The sequence below is a fragment of the Melospiza georgiana genome, chromosome 1 (genome assembly GCF_028018845.1).
Source record: "Melospiza georgiana isolate bMelGeo1 chromosome 1, bMelGeo1.pri, whole genome shotgun sequence".
NCBI classification, from domain to species: Eukaryota; Metazoa; Chordata; class Aves; order Passeriformes; family Passerellidae; genus Melospiza; species Melospiza georgiana.
The window spans coordinates 93746997-93771496 of NC_080430.1; the positions used below are offsets into that span (position 1 = coordinate 93746997).

A 24500-nucleotide genomic window follows, 5' to 3' on the forward strand; every position below is an offset into this window, starting at 1 on the left:
TTAGACAGATGGCACCCAATCATTTCAGGCTTTTAAGCTAAGGAAATAACATGCTTGCAATACATATAGCTAAGTTAATTATTATTAAAATAATTTGTTTTGAATTTCTAATCCCTCTGAAATTTAATAGCTGAAGTAGCTTGTGATGAACGTCTAGCAGATTGCATTTAGTAATTAATAAATTGATATACAGTATGTGCTTTTTAGCAGGCTGCCATCTGTTCCTTCCCCTCACTGGGGACAACACTTATCCAGTAATTGTCACACAGTCAGGGTGGAATAAACACACACAATTTAGAGCCTCGAATATTTTCTATTTTAATTTGTAATAGTGCCACTGATTTGTTTTAATGTATTTTAATATGACTTGAAGAAACTTGGTGGTGATTAGCACCCTGGATAGGAGGTAGCATCAGGTCTTTTAGCTATTTCTACAATGATGTGTGACATAGAAAGATTTAAGATGCGGATTCCATCACCTGGCTTGTCACTGAATGCCACTTCAGCTTCAAATAGCCCTATTTATTGTTGTCAAGATCACATTCTATGTAGGTAAAATTAGCACTGAAATAAAACAAGCAAGAATTGCTGTTTTTACATCAAAGTTTCATAAAGGCAGAGGCAAAGACCCTAAATGTTCAGGTACCCTGTTGGTGGAGACTCATTCTAAGCAGGTTTTTCAGGGATGCTGGAGTATGCTTGGAAGGATGCTGGAGCCAGAGGCACATAAGGACAGACTCCTTTTCCTTCTTGCACAGGATATGGAATAAATGAGGACAGATTCATCTTATATACCCTGCACTGGGCATCCAGTGTGTTCATGGAATTGTGGGACACCTCCCTTGGCATCTGGTGACTTTCTTGTCCTTTGTTTCCTACCATCATCTAATCATGCTTATTTTCCCTGGTGCTTACTCTGAAACTGTTGTGTCATCCTTTGGAGAAAAAGGAGTTAGCTGCATTTTGAAAAGGGTGTTGGAGTAAGTGGGTACTCGAGTTCTTTAAGTGGAGGTTTCTGCAGTGTGAAAGCTGATCCAGTCTTGCAATACGCCAGCTTTTCCTGCCATTATCCACCATGTCATGTGCACAGAAGCAAAGCAGAAGTTCCAGTTCTCAGGCCTGTGAAATCGCTAACATCTCATGAGGGTAGCAGTGGTAGGGAGTCCTACAGTGCTCGTCCTCATGTCCTTTGCTTATTGAGTGACACATTGTCATTGTCACAAGCTCTGGGCTTATGACAAGCCAATCACCTTGGCTGGGTTGTGATTAGGGGAGCAATCTTCAAACTCCCCTCCTCCAGGCACCTCAGACATAAGTAGACCCAGCATCCTCCTGTTAAGCCTGTAATGCCTTTTCTTGCAAAATCCTCTTCCAAAGGCTGGTGCCTTTACTGAAGAGTGCTTGAAGCAGCAGTGTGTGGTCCATACTGCACATGGAAAGGATCTTTCAGCCACATATAGAGCTCTGCTGGACCAAGCCAGGCTTTGCTTCTAAGCCAGCTGGGTGGTTGGATAAGAGAGCAGGACCTTCCATGCTGCCAAATACTGCTTTGGCATATGATCCAGCAGTGTGATCAATAGAATTCAAGACATCACTTGCCAAAACTTTGGGAGAGCTCAGGGTAGTGTTGCTCTTGCTTTAAATATATACTTACAGACAAAAAGAGCAGGTTTGCAGCTTTCTTTCAAATTATGGGAACAATCTCCTTTTTAACTAAGTGCGTCATTAAAGTTGCCCTAAAGTTTAATGGGACATAGGATAAGTCACTGAGCTCTGGAGTGAATTGCAGTCCTTAGTGCGCCATTCTGTGGACTGTGGTATTTTGAGAGCAATTTCCAGTGCTAGCCATACTGAAGGAATCACAGTCAGAAATCTTTTTGAGATTAGTTAATCCCATAAGATACAGTAAAAATCATCATGATCCCAAACCAGTTAGGAATTGGTTTTCAGAGGGGCTTTCCTGGACATTCTATCAAGGAATTCTATCTATAAACGGCTACTGAGAAGTTCCAGCTCCCCCCTCTTCACTGGGAACAGTGATAAATACAAATGTACAGCATAGCTCCCTTTCCAAGCTGTGCCTTAGGGCAGACAAAACTTCACCTTGACACAGATGGATGCTCTTGCTTTAAGCCTGATTGAAAGCCCTCAGCAGAAACCCAGCCACATTACCATTGTAGGAACACACAAATGAGTTGCTGAGGGAAGCAATTTACTGCTGCCCAATCCCTCTAGAGCTGCTCTCCATTGGCAGGCTCCTGCCCTGCAGCTCCTAAGATATAGCTGGCCATCTTCTGCACAGGAATAATGACTCGAGGAGAAGTGTAGGGAGCACAGCTCAGAGAGACAACTGGGAGCCACTGATCCTGTCTTTGTGCCTTGTTTCTTTTGAAGGACAGAGCATTAATGAGGTGCTGCCCTGAAACATGTAAGGAAGCTGAAAAGAGAGGGAAAATGAGCTTTCACTCAACATCAAATTAATATGTCAAGAACAGAATTAATCAAGATACCCACAAAACCAAGAAGAAGAAATTCTCTAGTCATCTATACATCAATATTAGAAGCTTGTATAATAAACAAGAGGAGCCTGAATTGCTCATTTGGGAGCATATTTTGACCTAATTGTTATTACTGAAACCTGCTGGGAAGATCCAATTGATTGGAATATTAAAATTAATGCCTACAACCTATGTAGGAACAATCAAATGTGGGGGAGAAAGGAGAGGCAACATGTCAAGGGATATGTTGCCATTTGAAGATGCTTACACCAGAGAAACATGCTCTCAAATATTAATGGGTTAACATATTTTAACAGGACGCAGGTGTACAGGTCTGCTACCAATTCGGGTTGAAAAACAATATTCATCTACTCTGTGTTGGTGGGAAATTGTATTGTGTTTTCTTGAAGGACTTGTCTTGGTTCCAGCCAGGGCAAGGTTCATTTTTGCAGTGGCCAGGAGGTGGCATGGCCAGGACCCAGAAGTTTTTCTACACCACCTCACATCCTTCTGGGGGCAGGGGAAGGGAGTTTTTTTCTGGAAGGAATGGCTCTTTCCTGGTAGGGGCAACATGGCTGCAGTCAATATGGGTGCTGCAGTGAGCATTTTAGTGCTCACTGTGCACTTTTGTTTTTAATATTGTTGCTGTTACTGTTTGTTTTCTCATCTCATTGCTGTCTCCAGTAAATTGTTCTTGCCTCGACCTGTGAGTTTTAGTTTTTATACCTCCAGTTTACCACACCATCCCACCACAGGGGCAAGGGGGAGGGGAAAGCAGAGCCAGAGAGCAGTACGTGATTTGGAGATTCTTGCTGGGGACACTGAGTGGGGAGTACCAGTCCTACACCACAACAGGATATCAGTCTATATTATATGCAGTGTCTAATAGTGTCACTGCTAAAATATAATGCAGCTAGTAGTAAAAGATGCTTCTGAATATTGTGGGTCACTGATATACATGAGGTCCAGCAATCTAATCTAATCAAGAAAAAAACAATAGTCACAATTTTTAAAAAACAAACTTAATTTTAAAAGGTAGAGAAAGCAACTTTAGGAAGGAGGACAGGGGAAGGGAGAGAGAGAATGTTACATCAAGTAATACACAGAAACAATGAAAAGTAGCTGTGGGCTATGATTCTGAAAGTAAAATGGTGTTGGGACATTCACAGGGAGCATAACTTGAGCTGAAAAGGAAGGATGTGTATGCTGCATGTGCTTGTGCATGTGTTACTTCTTTTGCTCCATTGCAAAATTGAAATAGTGCAGTAAAAAGCACTCTGGTTGCATTTGTAGTCAAGTCAGATAGTATAAATGGGGTATGATGAAATTTTTCCATGCTAGTGGTACCATAGAAGGATTTTAAGCATGGTGAAGAAGTATTTTGTAACCAGCAGGTTTGCCAGGTTTGCACCTGAAAGCTTTAAAAATGGATGGTAAAGAATTCTCTAGGCTGTTGATGACTTTTTGTCTCTTTATCTTCGGTAGAATAATGATAAATAATACAGAAATATTTTCAGAAGAGATAAATGTGATGACTGGGGGGCAACAGCCTCTCATTCTGGCAGCTATGAGAAGCACAGCAATGAAATAAAAGATGGAAAAATCAACTGAGTACAAAATTAAGGGAGGGGAAGATATTAATGCCACTCTCTATGAGTTCATGGAAAACCTTTATTGTGAAACTTACAAATTTTAAACTGATTTTTCCAAAAAGGCATTTGTACAAAAGAACATTTTATTTAAGAGTACCACCACAGAGCCTCAACCTTTCTCAGTCAAATGCCATCTTTAATCTGATACAAGTCCAAGTAACTAGAGAGCACAGCATCCACACAGCGCACATCTAGCATGAAAAAATACTGGAAATCAATAGATCATTAAATGTTAAGGAGTTGGCAGAAAATGAGTGTGCTTCTAGAGACTGTTCTTGGCCTCGTGACCCCTTCCACTGGTGACCTGGGAGCAAATCAGTCAGCACTGATTTGGTGTGGATGACAGAGAACAGGTCACTGAGCTAACAGGGTGCATAAACAGGCAGGGTTTCAATGTCTGAGGACAGTTATCTGTAGCAAGTGCAGGACCTAGGTAATTTTTCCTTGATGTCAGGAAAACATCTCTCCTACAGACTGTTGACCCTGAAAAGTCTTCATTGGGGAATAAAGTAGATAATAAAGTAAGTATGATTGTCAGTGCAGAAAAATGGTCAAAAAGCAATATGATTGTCAGATGTTTAAAGTGAAGAATGTCTCGAATGGTATTTGGCTTTGGTGACAATTTTTCTGGAACAATATGTCCAGCTCTTGTATCTGTACCTCCAGAAGGTGTCAACTTGCTCACAAAGGGCATCAAGGGTCATAAGAACAGAAAAAGAAGTGGAAATACCATGAATGAAAGCAGTGCCATTTGTTTAACTTATTCAAACCGTAGGGGATCATTTATTAGCATGGAAAAGTGAAATCTGACACTAAAGGACACTTCAAAATGCCAAATGTAGGCACAGGAATGTGGCACGTGGAAAGAAGGGGAAATCAAATAAGATGTGCATTTGTAAGGATAAAAGCAGATGACCTCTACTGCAACTTGATAAGAGTGGTGATAGAATTTCTACAGCAGGAATTTTGTTTGATAGGTATTAATCTCTGGAAAATGCACAGCATGATTTAGACAGAAGGCAGTTAGCTTGCAGGTCTCACCTGCACCATTCTTCATGGAAACACAGCCCCACAGGTCAGAGGGAGTGATTCCCTGCAGCCAAGATCCAGGGAAATTAGGAAGAGCTGTTGTGGACTTCTTTTTCCTGTTTGTATTTAAAGAATGTAAATTCAGCTGTTCCATTGGTGGTGTTTGATTTACTGTTGCCACAGCACATAAATTGTGCTATGAGGAAAGGAAGGGAATCGCTTTGATCTCCGTCCATCCGGCAGTCTGTGTGCAGTCAGCTGTGCACCACCACCATACTGTGATTCTTTAAGCGGATCTTGACTCCCTCTGCAGATTTTTGTGGTTCTTTTCCTTCCTTTCAAATACCTAGCTCTCCTTCATCACTCTGTTAAAAATCAAAAATAGGAGTGGCTAATGGTAGTGAAAAGCTAAGAGTATAATTCTCTTTTACATGGTGAAGTACATTTTCTCTTACTTGGTGAAGACTTTTGATGTCCATGTCAACTGTAAAATTATTGTAGATGTTTTTAGGATCAGCATATTTGAGATACTGATTTTACTTTTTGGGATACATAGCATTTCTACCAGATTCATGTCAGTTAATAACTTTTTTCTTTTATTCCTATGGAGCTAAACAAAGTGGTCTGGAAAATACACCACAGCATATGTGACATATGAGCACAGTCTAATCTCATAGGCAGGAATCAAAAAGGGGAAAAATTGCAAGCAGTAACCTTGCATAAGGATATCTGTAATTAAAGACTGTCACAGAAAATAGCATTTAAATCCCCAGTACCTAATATTCAAGGACATCTAAAGGGACAGGGTTTATACATTATCAGTGGCAATTAAGAGTAAATGTGACTGGGATGCATGTCAATGCCAGTTATGTGCCTGGTGAAGCGAGAATAAATAAAAATGACTGAAATAAGAATAAAGGAAGAGCCAATCAATGAAGCATTAGTGTTTTCTGGGATGCTTTTCTATCATTGGTACAGTTCTACCAACCTCCAATTGACTGACTTTCAAAAAGGGAGCACTATTAAGGTTAATAGCTTCAGTATATGACAGCTTTATGTTGACAGTATTCCTGAAAGCAAATGGATTTAGGTAAGCAAAAACAGAGCTTAATTTAAAAGTCATCCTTTCTGTTATTGGGTTTTTTTCAGAGTATGAAGGATCTGGCACAGAAGTTCAGAGAAAACACTCAAAATGTGGAGTTTGCAAATACAGGGCTGAGTGTGATGAAGATGCAGAGAATGTCGGGTATGTAATGTTTTCCCTAACAATATCACTGAACAAAAGGGAAAAAATGTTAAAGGTACATGATTATCTGCTTGACTGTGTTTGTTCTTACTAACTGAAGCTTTAGTGCCATCCAGTAATAATGTGTTTGATATGTATCTGTAAAAGAACAAACCATCTGTGGTTGCAAAGTAGTGGGAGAAAACAACAGAGTTGTACTGGAAAACCTTTAGCTAATATTTTTCAAACAAAGAGCCTTGATTTGTTTTATCCTGACAACAAAACAAGTCGAAAATCAAACAGGAATGCAAAATAAATACTGATTATTCAAACCTGAGATTTTTTCCTCTATGTTCTCTTTGTTCATAAAGTGTTACATGCAGTTATTTCCATCATTGCTAACTTTGGACCTAAAGGTGAAGTTGAACTGGGGACTTGAGCCAGTCAGATCTTCCAAACTCCCTGTGGCATCTGATCTCTTAGATGTACCCAGGGGGAAATTACTGAAAAATATTAATTATTGTCAATTAAATTTAAAAACAAATTGTCAGGAAACTAATGCAGAAGCAGATGCACCAAATTTCCGTGCTCAGGGTACTTGGGTATATTACACCCCAGCTGTCCAGGCTCTGTGTGGCTCTCTGAAAGGGCAGAGATATCATGAAGGAAAGGGCTTCTTCAGACAGCCTCATAGGGCTTTAAGATGTTTTTAAAAGAAGTCCTGTCTGCTGATGGGGCTTTGTTTTCCAACAGCCTTTGTCCTGTATGGAATGAGGTTTACTGGGATCTGGGCTGGTGGCAGGTACTGGGGTTGTGGCTGCAGGCACCGTGCATGAAGGTGTTTGAGAGACTTGCAAACGGTACATTTTTGTATCCACAGAGGGAGCAGCATCCCAGAATAACAGTGCCTGAACATCACTAATCGGAGAAAACATCACTCTCCCTTTTCTTGTCTTCCAGCTGGAATCCATTTAATCTTGAAATATGTCTTAATTGCACAAGGTTTTATTACAGGATACCAGCATGAAGACATCTCAGGCAGTAAAGCAGCTTAGCACTAACATTCAAGATGTACATTCAAGATTAAATTGTAGAATACAAGGGAAAGCAAAGTGGTAATAGTGCTCATGAATACTAGCATGATACTTCACAATTCATGAAGTGCCATAGTACTGAAGCCAGCTTGCTCTTTCCAGGAAAGAGACACATGAACTAGAGCTGTTTTTTGTAATACTAATAATCTTTTGGAATGTTGCCTTGGTCTGCTTCATTTATGACTGGAAGGATGGTATAGATTATATATTTTATTTTTATACATATATATATGTATGTTTGCTATATGCACTAAGATGTGATCTTGGCTTTGGAAGATAAATTCTGAAGCATTCAACTTCAGTAAAAGCTTGCCTAGTCTTTCTGCACTTGTAGAGCTGGAATTCCTGCAGCTATATAGTAACTATAAGAAAATTAGGATAAAGCTGAGGGGAGCAGAAGGTTTATTATCTACATCCTACTCATATGAAATGAAATCAGTTCCTGCTTCTTGACAACAGGCAGAAGAAAAAAGAAGCATCTTTTGCCTCTAAGATTTCTTTAGTTAGTCCTCATTAAAAAATTAAGTGGAAACAAGACCTTTTATGTAGAAAATGCACAAAAGTTAGCAAATATATGTAGGTTATTTGCAATTTATTAGATAATATTTTTCAATTCTATACAGGATTTTAATATCATTTAATTGTTTTCCCAGTTCCTCTAACCATTAAAACAGGCTTCAGTGATATTCACTATTTAGCCACAGATAAATCAGAGTCTGATAACACAGATTGCCTACACAAGGTTGGTTTTGACAAGTCACATAGCAAGTTGAAAACTTGCTAAAGTAGAATATAGGAATTGGAAAAAATTTTCATAAAATCAAAACAGTTATTTACCTGGCAGAAACAAGATGGGATTGAAATGCTCTATTGGGAAACTTTAGTAGAGCACCCCTTATAATTTAATATCTAATTTTTATTCTCTTTCCTGTTGTGTTTCAGTGTGGGTTTTGACATCATAAAATTATATCATGACATACAAAGTTACTAGCAACACAAATACCTTTCATTATGTATAAACACTGCTAGTCAGAATTATCATTTCATTCAAATTTGTGCCAGATTACAAACTCTATCGCCCCTAATTCTAGCAAATCACAAAACTCTCTAATTTTATAAAAATATTTTGGTTTGGTTTTCCTTTTTAAGACATAAGAATGTCCACTGGAACTTTTTTGGATAGTGTGGTAATATCTACTGAATCACAAAGAAAAGGTATAATTAGTTCCATTCATGTAGGTTTATTAGGCCTGGACAGCCCTTGCTTGCATCTTGTGATGTTAAGACACTTAATGGAGTGATCCAGGTGATAACAGAAGGCATTTAAAGAAAATTTTGCTCCATTATAGTAACTGTATGGGTTAGCTGAGCTGTCCCCTAATGTTAAGTAGATCATCTCAAGACATATGTATGATACAAATAGTAAATGCACGGTTATGAATTTTTTTTAACCTCTTTTCCAAGCTGTGCAATCTGTGACTTTACAGACTCCAGCTCCTTCTGCTGCAACTGCTTGAGAAGCAAAATAATATCTCTACTCCTCATTTATCAATAAGGAAATTAATTTTTGGGTAAAATGCTTAGTGAATTGGTGGGAAGAGTGCCACACATGCCGCTGCATGTTGAGTGGTTTGAGGTAAATGAGCTGGAATTAATGAGAAATCCCAGGAACTGCCAAGAGGCCAGCCTCAATAGCCTAGGCAGAATAGGCAGATTTTCTCCCAGTATTGGAAAAATCCTGCTAAAGACAATTTTATTCCCTGCAGAATGTGTTTTGTCTTTTGGGTATGGAAAGCTGTGGCGTCCTCTGCAAAAAGTGGTGGCACCTGACGCTTTCGGTGACAACTGTAGGGGGGTCCTTACAACAGAGAAGCAGAAGCAAGATCCTTTGTCACGTCCTGATTTTTAGAGTTGAACTTGCAGGTCCTTAGAGTTATCTCAGCAAGTCCTTTCTTCTCAGAGGTGTACAGTGATGTCCTGAGGGGCAATAGACACAGGTCAAAGTGTGGTAAATTTTGTGTTGTCATAATGGAAAGTGTTTCTACCACGAGGGTGGTTGGACGCTCCAACACCATGTCTGGCATTTCCATCCTTGGAGATGGTCTGAACTTGATCAGACACAGCCTTGGGACCAACTTTGAGCAGGGGCTGGGACTACATGATCTCTGCACATCTCTTAAGCCTAAATTAATCAGTGAGTCTGTGTAATTACTAAATCTTGGTGCATTTTAATATTTAAGCAAATTTAAAGATTAGTTGTACAGAGCTGCGATATGCACCATATTACGAATTAGTGATGTTAAATTTTTTTTGCTCTTAAATTTTATTTTCCCCTTTGAAAAAGTTACAGATTCTTAGTTTTCATGTTTGGTGCTAAAGCATTATGGCTATCTCTTGATCACAAATGATACATTGCTTTTATTGCAGTAGATCACACAGTTTGAAGAAATCAGGCTTTGCACAGGGTTTTAGATTTGTATCTTCATTTTTTTTGACTTCACAGAAACATTATCTGTCTAAACCAAAAGCGGTAACAATGTACAGTAAACTGAACACAAAAGTATAAACAACTTCATAATTTCCACTGTTTCTATGAAAAAATTCAATGTTGATTCTAGGTCAAGTGGTTGAGACACAGAAATAAAGTCTGTGGAGAGGGTTGTCATAAACAACACACTTGTATTTTTGTATTCAACTATATGCAAATCAGTACATTATTTCTTTATCTAAACTCTGAAAGTAATCAGGTTGAGGAAGCATCACAGAAATATATTTCTCCGTATTTTTCTTCTTTTTTCATACAACTTGTAAGTATTTTTAAAAGTTGCTAGTTTGTGGTCAATCTTTTCAAGGGCATAGACAATCACTTGTGGATGCATTAGTCTGAAATTGCATAAATTTGCCTGAACAGTGATTTTCTGTAGGTCTGAAGTAACAGGATGCAAAGAACAGGATGGGTTGGGTGAAACTTCCTTCCCATTGAGTGCCAGAACTGAAACAGTTTGTGTATATCATGGGAAAAACTGCTGCACCATTCTATCAGTGTTTGCCTTTCTCCTCTGACCATCAAATGTGTCTCTGGCCAAACGCTTACTCCTCTTTGTTGAAAAGTCAACATATTATGCATAGTGGAGCAAAATGTGTGCACAAGAGGTTGGTAGACTTATACTCTTGTGTGAGAAAGTGGCAAGAAGCCCACAAACAGAGGTAGCATGAATATGGCTGTGTGTTTTCTGTTGGAATTTTGAATTCGAAATGCAGTCATGTTGAGACATGGACATGGAGGTGGCAGCACAAAGCTTGGGGCCATCTGGAGCTGGTGGGGTAAATTCTGTAGGTCAGAACACAAACATACAAGGTTTGCTCCTACCTTATTCTTAGCACACACTGGGCTTTTCAGTTCTACTGACTGTTCATGAGATAAACAGATCATTCTATCAGTTCACAATCAAAAGGTAGGACCTCTAGAGGGTCTGGGCTCCTGCCCTGCACTGCAACCAGGGATCATTCATCCATGTAAGATCAAGGACTTCTCCAGGAGAGCTCTGGCCATCTCCATGAAGAGATATTTCACAGCTGGGCTTATCTGTTCAAGGGCTGAACTTCTCTCACTTTGAAATAATTTCTTCATGTTCATTCACAATTTCTTTCATTGTGACTCGCAACTGTTGTCTTTCACTCCTCTTTGTGTATCTCTGAGAAGAGCCTCTCCTCAATAACCCCTCTGGGCTTGTTGGTGACAGCAGTCACCTCCCTGCCTTCTCCTCTCCAGGCTGAAGGGGGGCAGTGCCCCCAGCCACCCTCACTGCAGCCCACACTCCATCCCTCTGCCCATCACAGCCTCTCCAGTTCCTCACAGCATTTGCTGTTACTGGGGTCTCTCAAAGCAGGACAGAGTGTTTCTCATGGGCCCTCACAAGTGCTGAATGCAGGACCAGAGTCCCTTCCCTTGCTCTGCTGGTGACCCTCCTGTGAAGCAGACTCCCCCCTGCTGCTCCACTGGACCCTCAGGTCCTTTTCTGCAGAGCTGCTTCCCTGCTGGTCCACCCACAATGTGTCCTGCAGCACTGTGACAAATGTCCTGTCATCCTCAGACCTCTGGAGGTTCCTCCATCTTGTCAAGGCCCCACTTGAGTTGTTATATTTTCTTTTTTTTTGCTCTTTGATAAGGAAATCACTAACTTAAAAGTAGCCTCACTGTAAAAATTCAAATTTATCGTGTTCTCAGTTTTACATAATTTTTTTTTTAACAGAAGAAATATGGAAATGGGATTCTGAGCACATTCAGTCTTTTTTTTTAATAAGTGTACTGTGCTGTCAAAGATATGTTTTGACTTATAATGTAGATTTTCAAGAAAGATTGACAGCTGATCCCCAAGTAGACCTTTTGAGATTAACATTTTATGAGATTTACTTTGGAAAGTAAAGGTACCTCAGCAATATATAAAGTCAACTGGCCTATAATTTACATAGTGTCTGTTTTCACAAAGGCCAAACCAGAATTTCAGAAGTATTAGTATTAACAGTTAGAAATGCCAATGTGGATATTTCAAAGTCCTATTCTCTGCCTTTTCTATATAAATTGTTCTCTAGGGAAAGATTTGGCCTGTTTGAAATCTGGCATGCAAGTTTATACTTACCTCTTTTGACCACTTTTTCACTCATTTACCAACTTTTTTTTAAATTAACTTTTTAGGGTATGATATTGGATATTCATAAGGAAGGCTACCTAAATCCTGTGTAAATGTAACTCACAGCTTTCTGATCCAACAGAAGAAAAAAAATCCTAAGTATTTGTGTGCAAAACAAACCATTCAGACAATAGAGAAAATCAGCATAAACAAGGGACTTAATACTGTGTTGTGGGATTATGAATTATGAAAATCTGGGTGCAGGATATTCTGATATCATAGGAATAGCATAATGGTCTTTTCACTATACTGGCTATTAAGAAATTGAATAGATCCTAGATGGGTAATAATCCATGTCTGGGTTTTAATGCATATTTTTAGTGATCTTTGCAGCAGTGTGTGCCAGGTCTTTGAAGGTTCCTATTATTTGGGGGTGGAGGGAGGGTTAGGCTGCTTTTGAGAGAGCAAACATCAGTTCACCACGTATGCTGTGGGAAGCTCACGGCAGTAAAGACTGAATTTCTTCAGTGGTCAGGGAGAGCCATGACATGAAAAAGGGGAATGTAGGAAAAGGGATGTCTGGAAAATAGCTGAAGCTTATGGTATTCAAAGGGTGTTCTGGATTGCTGGGCAGAAGTAAAGACAGAGTGCTAAAGCCAGGCACAAAGAAGCTTTGTAGAATTGAATTCTGCTTCTCTTGTGCTATAAAGGGATTTTTAAAAACACACCAAAAACGTGATGAAGATTCAAGTCTAGTCAAATAGGTAGAAAAATCGCTTTGAAATCCAGATTTTCTTAGTTCAGGTTTCATTAGGGAAGAACTGCACACAAGGGAAGCAGCATCAAATGAAAGCAAATCCTTCATTTGGCATGGTTATATTCTTAACTGCAATTGCAACACCCCTGCTATTTCAATTCACCTAAATTTATTCCATCAAGCATACCCTTATCCATCTGTGTGCATTTCACACACTTTGTTTTACTCCAGTGTTTCCATTTTACATTTGTAAGCAGATGTGCCAATGAATTGGTGAGTACCTGAGAGTGCTCACTCTTGTCAGCTACTGGGAAGGGATAGCAAGCAGCACTCCCTGTGAGGCCAGGCCAGAAAAATACATTTGTGAGCAAGACCCAGGTGGGCAGAAATGCAGCAGCCTGATCTGTTGGTTGGGAATGCCAGTCTCTCCCAGCAGCCAAGCCCGCTCCACAAGTCAGTCATGCTTTTCTTTTCCTTTTTTCCCCCTCTCTTTCCTTTGAACCTACCAGGGTTTTTAAGCACACAGAACTTCCAACAGACCACGTACACCTTGAAGCCTGAAAACAAAAGGCAGCCTTGAAATGTGTTCTGATCTCTGGGGATCTAATTAATTTGCTAATAGCAGCAAGTGCTCTTACAGCCTGAGCTTGTCACTTCATTTTACTAAGCACGTTTACTTTGTTACACCTAGTAGCCCCTACAAAATGAGCTGTACATCCTCATTTCTTGCTTATTAAAACCAGCCAAAAAAATCTGCTTGGTTTAATTATATCACTTTGTACTTTCTTGAAATTCAAATGCTTTTCTGTTTAACTAATGGTGTTAATGGATGATAATGCATCAGCTCTCTGATGACAGGTGACAAAATTCAGGTACTTTTTCTGTGTACCCTAGTACATCAGGAAAACATCTGAATATATCCTGTTGACTTCCCTGGGTTAAGTGAGAGAAATGATCTGTTGAGGACCTTAAGTAGGAACCTCCTCCAGCAAGACATCAATTTGGAGCATTACCTGTTTAAATCCTTTTGTTTAAAACCAGTAGGAAGGATATAGTGAAGAAAATGTTTGTAAGGCTCTCACTCCTTTTACTCCAGTGTGTCTTTTGCAACAAGCTTTTTCAGCAAAAATTTGAAGCACTCATTCACTTCTTTCTTGTATGAAGCACAAAGCACATTCCAGATGTCCTTAATACACAATTCTGTCAAGTGACTTTACCTTAAGTGACTAACTCTTTTCTTCTGAATTTTGCATTTAAGGTTCATTCTCTTCCTGGGGGAAGCCCCTCTTGTGTTTCTCCCATGTGCTCTGCCCCCCCTTCATGATCTCAAGCTTTTCCTGCCCTGCCTTTGTAAGCAGCTCTGCCCTGTCCTTATGCTCTCTCTGTGCTCTGTCCCCAGCAGGAGAGAGACTTCAGGAAACAGATTGCAATATGAGACTGCAATTTTGTGTTCATTTGCAGTCTTAGCTGTGAAGGAAACAGTCCTTGGTGCCTCTTACAGGTTCTCCTGCTTGCAAAGGCTTCTGATAAGACTTTTGCCCTGTAAGATACCACTTTTAGCTCATTCTCACTGTCTGCTGCGTCTTCTTGCATATTTTGTGTGCTTCTTGTGTGGTCTGTGATATGGTTCAGACTCGTGGGCTCTGCTTGGTAGCCTTGAGCTTTGACTTCTTCTTGGCTTTGGCTCCCAGACTGGCTGGTGGGGGGGAAGCTGGCTTCCACCAAGCAGTTGGATTTCCTGTCATCTCAGTACCAAGCTATGATCTGCCCTCTGTAGCTCTCTGACTTCAGGATATAACATATTTTCACTATTTTGTAGTGGATTTATTGGCAGGTCTTCCAATACTTTCCTGAGCTGCTCATCTGTTTCAGTCTGTGGTGGTCCCATCCCCTCACAGGGACTCAGGCTCCAGTTTCAAAGTGTTTGATGTGAAACATCAGAGCAGCAACTTGCTCTCCCATGGTTTTACCTTCCTTCACAAACACCAAGGAGTTAAAAACAACATTCTTTTCATGTTTTCTGTCAAGAGCAGCACTCCCCATATGTCACTGCTCTCATCTCACGATTTGGCACTTCCTGCAGTCCTGTCTGTATATTTTGGTCTAGTGGAAACTGTCTACGAGCAAGGACTCATATAGCAAACTCACTGCACCCTATGCAGAGTCTCTGACGAGTCCAGGTTTCTAACACATGCTCCTGGCTCCCTCTCTGCCGCCCTACTGCATCTGTGGAAGCCCTTTTCCCTTCAGACCATTGCAGTCAAGCCATGTCCTCTCCTCAACTCGTTCCCTTTCAGCCCTCTGAAAGGCTTTAGAGGTTTATGATGGAATAAGAGTTTCAATTTTTTGTAAAGTGCATCAGTCCCATTCAACTGTTCATTATGCCACAGGGTACTTAAACCACCTGTTATACATGTCAGAGAGCTCTGCCAAGTGACCAGTGACCACCTGGCCAGGGGAAGGCTGGAAGTACCCCTTGGCATCATGGCTGTGGGCAAAGAAGTAGCTAATGGCAGCAGGCAGATAATCAGATACATGTGAAGGGGGTCAACATGTGAAATTCCTGTACTTTGATGAGATGGTTGGAGATAAGACTGAGGCTGTTGATCAGAATACCAGGGTCAGGAATTCATAAGCACCCCTAAAGCAAGCATCTGAGAATTCTGAAAAAGGAAGCATTTAATATTCTATGTTAAACCTAAACACAGCAAAGCATGGAAGCATAAGCAGTTTTCAAGCAGTTTTAACTCCAGTCTGTAATGTCACCATGAAGAAAAAAAAAGGTATTTTCAAAACTCACCTTATTTATCACCAGGAATGACAAAACCCAGCCATAATCATGATGCCACAGACATCAGATGGCGGCTACAGGCAAATTTAAGGGAGAGCAAAGGTATCTGTCTGCACACAGCCAATGTCATACAAATGAGGACTGGCTCTTTGCTACTTTGTGTCAATAAATATGCATGACTGCTGAGCCATGAGCCTTTTATTTGTGTGTAGTAAACCCTAATAAATGCCTGATTAGTCTTTACATCATGTGGGAGTAGGTGAACAAAATAGTATTTCCATCCTGGTTCTGAGGTTTACAACCATTACCATTTCCAGTAAGAAAGATTATCATATGCTCATCATATTGATATTTAGAGGCTTCATTAATACTTGGAAGTAAGTCCCTAAGATGTGTAGAGACTCATTACTGGGAGAGTGCTTCACTGTCAGTAGGTTCACTTAAAACCCTGTTTGCACTAGAGATGTTCTGACTAGCAACAATCTGAAGTTCACAGGCATGGAAAATTACCTGCAAAATTAGAATATTTAAATTAAGGAACAAAAAGTTCTCATGGGAGAAGAAGAAGAGAAAAGTATGCTGGCCACCTTCAGTGTTACTGCAGCACAGAACTTGATTCTGCTGCAGATTTGTTACCAGCTTGCGGCAAATATTCGTCTGTTTAATAGTTTAATTTTATCTGCAACAGTGGGAAAGAACATAAAAAACCTGGTAAGTTGGTTGCTTGGACGTTTCCCTCCCTCCTGTGACTTACAAGAGCAAGTCACATCAAGATGAAGCTAATAGTTACTCCTAGCAGTCAGACCATGTGCCCACTGCAGAGCTTTCTGCCCAGGAGAGGGTCTTGTGCCCACTGCCACCTCCTCAGAAGATGCAAAGTGGCTTTCTCACACTAATGACATCAGGAGGAGCTTGACTGAGAGCTGGACATGGTGCCCATCTTGTTCTCCCCCTTATTCTGCAACCATCCTCCTTACTTTCCCCATCCCAAAGGTGGAGATGAACTTGCAGAGCAATGTGGAACACACACAGAAACTTTAATTCAAAACGAGAAGTTCAGTTAAAAAGCAGAATATTGATTAAAATAATCAGGGGGTGTGAGGCATGCAAAGTTGCAAAGTTTCCCTGTGCCATTCGCATATGTAAAATTTCTAGACTTCTTACTGGGGCTACAGAAGTATCTAAACATGAACAAGTCATAGTCCTGTCTGAGCCTTTGGCTGTCCTACCTTGTGTGGTTAGGAAACAGCTACATGCAAGGTCTTCATTTTTCCCATTTTCATTTTACAATCCCTAGTTGCAAATTGTGTAGAAAATCATTCATCCTTAACAACCAAAATGTTAATGGGATGCAATATGAATTAATTCAGATTGCATAATCCTGTTTTAAATGCAACATAATAGACCTATTGTTAACTTTCAAAGGTATGAATGAAAGTCTTTCTGAAATGACACAGCAAGATATTAACCAATATTAACCAAGCATATTAAGTCTGTAGAGATATTGAAATACAACTCTTTCTATTGCCTAACAGAAAAGGGAGTCCTTTTTGTTTTCCCTCTCAAGGACCCTGATGCTGAAAAAGTTAGAATATTCTTCTGATTTTCTTCACACTAGAGAATAAACACTACAAACTGGTGTATTAATGTAGTAAATCTTCCTACTAGTGTGTTATCACTTTTCAGGTGTATTCTATGAGATTGATACCAGAGTAAAACTACAAGAAACATTAATACATTATAGAAAAGCACACTGAAGCGTGTATTCACAATTTTGTACATTCTGCTTGGAAACCTTAGATGCCAATGATTTCTTCAGCAGCAGCATTTCCTCAAGCAGCACGCTCTCCCCTCCTGGCATTGGTGCCCAAGATGGTGTTTACTTAGGACTTAACATGACTTATTTTTTGTTTGCAGGATGTCAATTTTGTTTTGCTGTGTGCTTCAATTAACAGGTGTGTATGTAACATAGACTGCAGTGGATACAGTTTTAATCCCGTATGTGCTTCTGATGGAAGTTCCTATAACAATCCGTGCTTTGTCAGAGAGGCATCATGTCTGAGGCAAGAGCAGATTGACATCAGGCACCTTGGCCACTGCTCAGGTAGGATTAATTTTGGCTTTCTGGAAAAGTTAAATCCTGACATGGCTTGGTAGACTTTCCCTTTTGTATTTTTGGTCAGAAGTCACTGATGCAGTTATCAGTGAACTCATCACCTGCAATTTTGAGTTTCCCACACTACATACGTAGTGCTGTGGTTACATTGCCTTTCTTTGGCTGCTGTTACCTGGAAAGACTGGAAAATCTCTTGGGGATATCTAAGCAATAATCCAACAGTTCTTACATGAGGGGGTGGTAGGAGAACAGAAAGAATACGAGTGTGTGGGAAATCTTCCCTCTTATTGCTGTGGGCTGTAAAATGTGCTTCCAGTGTGAGTCAGGTTGGGCCCTGATTTCACAGACATTGATCCTTTATTCTTAAGGGGCTTTTCCCTTATTTGCATTTTCAAATGCTTATTTGGAAATAAGCATTTGATATATGCTTATTTCCAACCAAAGTGAGTGATTATATAATTTCCTTTTCCAGTGTTGAAATGGTCCACTGAAGCCCTCTGCCTACTGCCTTGTAGTTAATCCTGCCCATAATCTTTCAGTTTTGGAGGCGTGCATTTAGGACTTTCTCATGGGAATAACAGATTTCTACCAACTCTTTGCCAGTTACATCTAGATCTATAACTTGGGCAGTTCCAACACCAAAACAGACTGTCACCGAAATCACCTAGGTCCATACCACAGAAAAGTTTTTAGTTCAAGACTTAAAGCTTGTGGTGTGCCATGTTGGTCTGAACACCAGGGCTACCAACTAGGTGTGATACCAGCCTGGTTGTGTGGGAGGAACAATGTGGGAGTGTGTCCAGCTTTACTGCAACTTAAAATAGTTCTTTGAATATTATTCTGGCTTATCAGTGATGCACACATAGTGGTCTGGAGAATATCCTTTCCTAATGAGTAGCTATGCATGTGTTTATCGCCTAGAAACAGATGACACAAATGCAGTTGGAAAGAAAGATGATGGCATGCAGTATCGGCCAGAAGTGAAAGGTACGGTGCAGACTTTGTGCTTCTTGCTTACAGCTTCACAAGATGACAAAATAGAGCATGCAAGTCCTTTCTAGTCTGCCTCACAGCTCTGATTCCTGTAACTGAGACAGGCCTGTGAGCAGTTTCTCTCTTGCAGCATGTTGCAAGGCAAGCAGGAGGACGTGCATGATTTGTGAGTTTTGCCTGCTGTATCCCTCTAAGATGCCCAGCCGCTCAGTACCCTGTGCGGTGGCCACAGGATTGGACTCCCTCCAAGTGCTGGGAAAATGGCTTTACTAGAAGACAACAAGCTGTGACATTCCTGATGAAATAACACTGCACAAGCCTTCCTGCCATGATCCCATCTTCTCTGTTAACTTCTGGGAAAAATGGATGATTCTGTATTTGTTAGGTTGTTTTAAAATATTTTCAGTAAACTAATATGCTGAATCACATTGGTTGAAAATGTTTCACCTACATGAACTCTTCCTTGCCTTTTAATAACCTTTAATGCCTCAACTTTTCCTTTATCCCTGCTAGTCAGATGATCATACACATCAAGTATCACTCCAATGCTTTCTTTAGACCTCCTGTTGCTGGTAACACACTTGAAAAAGCTGTTCTTGTTATCTTACACAACACTGGCTAGATTCAGTTCAGAATGAGCTTTGGCCTTTTGTGTCTACAAACCACAGCTCTGTACTCTTCCTGTGAAGCCTGATCTCATTTCCAGTGGCCATACAAATTATCTTTCCTCTTGAGCTCCACAAAGAGTTCCCTGTTCAGTCAAGCTGATCTTCTACCTCACTTGCTTGACTTACAGTGCAGCAGAATTTTCTGCTTCTGTGCTTCTAAAGGCACTTCTGACACCTTGACCAGCACTCATGGACCCCTCCAAAGCAGATTGCCAGGGTACTCTGCTAAAGAGCTCCATGAATAACTTAAAGGGTTTTTCTGCTGAAATCCAGGGTAGCAATGCTGGTGTCCTTTATTCTCATTGCACTGAGAGCTCAACCATTAAACTCAACCATTTCATTTCATTTCACCAGACAGACACCTAAAATTACACCCCCCATGAGCCCTCTATTCACGAATAGCAAGCCTAGTAGGGCTTGGCTCACTGAGTACCTCTGACAAGAAGTTATTGTCTCCTGAAAATGTCAAGAAAGTCCTGCTCATCACAGCAATATTATATTCCCAGGTGATGTGTGGGAAGTTAAAAACCTCCCATAATGACAAGGGCTAGCAATCCAGAGATTTCTCATAATTGCTTATAGAATAAGTCATCAGTGCTCACATTCTGGCTAGGCAATCAGTAGTAGACATCCACTACTACATTTCCTTGTTTCCCATCCCTCTAACCTTCACTTAGAGGCTCCCAACTACATCAGCACTAACTCAGAGTGCTGTACAATCACCTCTCCCTTACATACAACATGATATCTCCAACTTGTCTCCCTGCCTGTCCCTCCTGAACATCCTGGAGCCCTCAATCTCAACGTTCCACTTGTGGGACTCATTTTACCAATTCATGCAAATACCAGTGATATTGTAGCTCTGGGAGCTGACCAGTGCTTCTAGTTCATCCTGTTTGTTTCTCATACTATGTGTGCTGGTGTTCAAGCATTTCAAATGTGTTCCTGAGCTCTCCATGCTCCCAGGAGCAGTGGAAGTGTTCCCACTAGCACTTGCCACCCTCAGGTGATGCCATGTGACTTACCTTCTGTAATGATGTTGGAATCCCCTTTCCCCATCAATTCTGGTTTAAACCCCTCTCCATGCTCCCAGCTTACACTCCAAAAGTCATTTTACCCTTCAGGACAGGTTGGTTCCATCAGGCCCCAGCATACCTTGCTTTTCCATCATTTAAAACCCCAAAGTTTTGGTGGAAACACCAGTCCCAGAGCAAGGTATTGACATCCTGGGCTCACCTGTTTGTTTCAAGTTCTCCCTCATTATTGGGAGGGTTGAAGGGAAACACTATCTGTTCCCAAATTTTTTTAGCATTGCCCCAGGGCTTCTGAAACCTCATTTAATTGAACTCAGGCTTTTTGTGGCTACATCATAATTAGTAGCCACATGAAAGAGCAGGAGTGAGTAGTAGTCTGAAGGTTGCAATAACCTCTTCAGTCTTGTGGTGGCGTCTCTATTTCCTCCCTGGGAGGAAGAGAACTTCCCTGAAAAGAGAATCCAGTCTGCAAATGGGTGCTTATATTTTGCACAGGAAAGAATCACAAATGAACATAACTCACTCTTATTTCTCCTCAGTTCTGGTCTTAATCCAGATTTTGCTCCATGGGGTTGCTGCCTTCTCTGTTAGCTCTGGTCTTCAGGGTTTTTTTGTCATCATACTTGTTTTGCACTCCCATGGCTTCCCTGAGTAAAGTCATCCAAACACGGCTTTCAACATCCCTTGTGTTCTTCTTGAAAAGTCATTCAGTGCCAAAAAGCTTCATATATTTTTCTCTTTTCATAAATTCTCTTATTTTCACTGCATATGATGTACCAGTTGGAGTGACTTAATGTCAATTTTCACTTACATTATGAAGGTATAAAAGGCACCAAATGCAATATACATCTTATTATGTTATGTAATGAAACACCACTTTCAGTTCCTATTCCAAAGAGGTAACAGCCTTTTATTCATTGCATGTAAATTGCCCTTGAAATCTAGTTAGTGGAAAAACCATTGTATATAATTATTATTATTAATGTGTATGGCTTGTGCAGTCTCACATTCAGCAAATGATGTGGATGGAGAGAGCATGCTTAATAAGAAAAAGGTTGTTTTGAAATTTTTTAATACAATGCTCATGTCTCTTTAGATAGTGAGAGCCTGAATTGAACTTCTTTGAATTGTTGTTTTTCATCCAGGATAGGAGAACAGTCCACACTCCTGCCTGTTTGCTTTTGCTTTCAGTTCCTGTGAGTTAATCTTGTTAAATCCTGTTCTCTGAATGGATAATATGTTTTAGTCTCTAGAACTGTGACAGTCTTCTCCTGCAGTGCAAGTGGTTACCTAAAGTTCCATCAGACAGGTCTCTCTTCCCAGATTCAGCTGGCTTGGTGATTTTGTTGCACCAAGATGAGCATCAGGGTTTCAGTTTTTATGCATGACTCTTCCTTCTGGTGAAGTTTTGAACTCCTATATCCAGTCATTCTTTCAAGGCTCCTGCACCAGTTACCTCTTTCACTTGGAAGCTCTGAAGCAGTCTAGCCGGTGTCTCTGATTAAAAATGGATACCTGTCAAAAGGGAGGTAAATGTCTATTTTACACTAGGAATCCCCTCCTGCATTTAACACCTTCTTGCTTAATGTAAATTTTCCCTCTGACCTGTGTGTGGCTGTCTGGCCTCTTTGCAGGGGATGCACCTTCCAGTTTTCCACTGGGCCTCACACTGTGTATCAGTACATGTATTAAAACCAGATAGGTGCAGCTCTCTGAACATACTCGTATAGTTATCTGTAGCTCATTACAAGGTTTGATTGGGACCAGATATGACAGTAATTAAATTCTTGGAAAAGAAGAGAGATTATCATTTTGGGATGAGACATCCCCCACTTTTCTCCTCTTAGACATGTCACCACATAGTCTATTCCACCAGTGCAGTGGTAGACACACTGTCAGTACTAGCCAATGCTCTTCCTTTGTGTCAAGCCCTCTGTATCCTCAAAACACCCTGAATTAACAGGCTTCCTTATATTTAAAACCTTTAATACAGGGTTGCGGGTTTTTTTCTCCAGAACCAAATTAAAATACATTCCAGACATTTCAGATAAAACCTAAAAGATCAGCATATCTCTCTTTTTGTCTTGTAAAAATACATTCTCTTTCTTGCTGGTTAAATTTCAAATATCTGCAAGTGTATAAGAAATTTCTTCTTCATACCCTTTTACTTAATAGTCTTTTGTTTGTGAAGCTATAGTCTATTGCCATGGAAATGAACACAATTCTATAATTATGCTCACATCTTAAGATCCCTCTTCATTATGAAATACCAGCTTCTTTAACTAAGCTTCTTATATCAGCTTGAATATCAGCTTCTGATAGAAGTGTTTAGGACTTCTTTACCAAAAATTTTGTGGGGAAAATGGTTGAAAATGAACACAGCTTTGTATAGTTTTGGTAACACAACAGAGGCATGAAAGATGTTGGGGCAGAAGGGATTGCTTTCCTGTGCTGGGCTGAGCTGGACACCAACTACGTGCCCACCAGCTGCTGGGTCTATCCCAGCCTCCCTCGGGATGATGGAAGAAAGAATCAGGAAAGCACACATGAGAAAAACTCATCAGTGAAGTTAAAGGCAGTTTAAGAATCAAAGGGGTGAAGAAAAAGAGGAAAAATAAGCAAGAGATGCAAAAGCTGCCACTCACAATATCCCATCAGCAGACTGATGGCCAGCCAACCTCTGAGCAACTGCTACCTTGGAAATACCAAAACTATAGTTTTTATTGCTGAGCATGATGTCATGTGGTGTGGGACATTCCTCTGGCCACTTTGGGTCAGCTGTCCTGGCTGTGTCCCTCCCAGGCTTGCCCACTCCCAGTCTTCCTGCTGAGGGGAGAAGCAGAGTGAGAGGCAGAGGAAGTCTTGATGCTGTGTGAGCTCCATTCAGCATCAGCCAAAACAGTGTTGTGTTACCACTATTATTTCAGCCAGAAATCAAAACCACAGCACTCCATCAGCTGCTGTGAAGGAGGTTAACTCCATCCCAGCCAAAAACAGCACACCTCCCAAAGGAATGGGTGTTCTAAACACATTTCAACATTTTTAAGTTCTCTCTCCATAAAAATGTTTCTCTGAGGAAGATTGCTATTGAAGTGTGTTTGATTTCAACTTTAACCACCAGTGGTACCAATCAGATCTGGGCTGTATCGAGTGCTTTTCTACCCAGTAATCATAAAATGTGGTTCAACATCTTTCTAATCCTTTTTAGAGGGTTCTTTCTCATCTGTTTACACATGGGAGACAGCTCTCTGTATCTATGTATTAGCTCTTTGCCCCAGTGCCACTGACAAACCTTCTGCTGACCTTCCTGCTTTGGATTGTTTCTGTCACGAACACTTTTCTCCTTTTTGAGAAACACGATATAGAGGTGTCTGAGGATCATTTTCCAGTGCAGTACCTTCTAGAAAATCCCTGTAGGTGCCTCTGAAACTTCCTCCTTAAGCCTCTGCTTTATTATTCTCTATTCCTTTATTCACTGCAAGTTTTTAAGGATATGTTATTCCTGGTTGAGAGTTTTAAATTAACATCATAGACCCATGTATAATTGTTTATGTATATTTCTTTTCAAGATGCCAGTGATCAAAGAGAAGACATTTACATTGGAAACCACATACCTTGTTCAGAAAGCTTCAATGGTTACTGTATACATGGGAAATGTGAGTTCATTTATTCCACTCAGAAGGCTTCCTGCCGGTAAGTCCTTCATGTCTCCAAAATCTGATTGAAATCACTGTAAAGCTTAATCAAAATGCTCTCTAGGCATAATGACAGCATGTGTCACTTTGTGATATCTAAGCAGTGGCACAGGAGGAGCATCCCTGTGCTGTGGGCAGCACCCGCTGCTCCCATCAGGAGGGAGATAGTGCTCAGCGGAGAGGCTCGGTCACTCAGGTACATCAGAACCTGAATCCCTCTGAGGAGTGGAGCCTCAGCCTTGTCTTCTTATTTTCAGCTGCTAAATCACATCCAGAGCTAAAAAACAAGTGAAACAGAAACACATTAGAAAGGCCTT

The 24500-nt window shown here is 40.5% G+C and overlaps 1 protein-coding gene across 2 annotated transcripts in view; it reads left to right on the plus strand.

Annotated features, from left to right (window-relative positions):
• The window catches only part of TMEFF1 (transmembrane protein with EGF like and two follistatin like domains 1), a 115596-nt gene that overhangs the window by 84164 nt on the left and 6932 nt on the right, over positions 1–24500 (plus strand). The window contains exons 5-8 of one of the 2 annotated variants that reach the window (XM_058026486.1): positions 6329–6425; positions 17633–17781; positions 18721–18780; positions 24058–24181. In XM_058026486.1, the coding sequence (XP_057882469.1) occupies positions 6329–6425; positions 17633–17781; positions 18721–18780; positions 24058–24181 (430 nt within the window). Of the gene's footprint in view, positions 1–6328; positions 6426–17632; positions 17782–18714; positions 18781–24057; positions 24182–24500 lie in introns of both variants that reach the window. The other variant, XM_058026478.1, reaches the window with a different exon arrangement.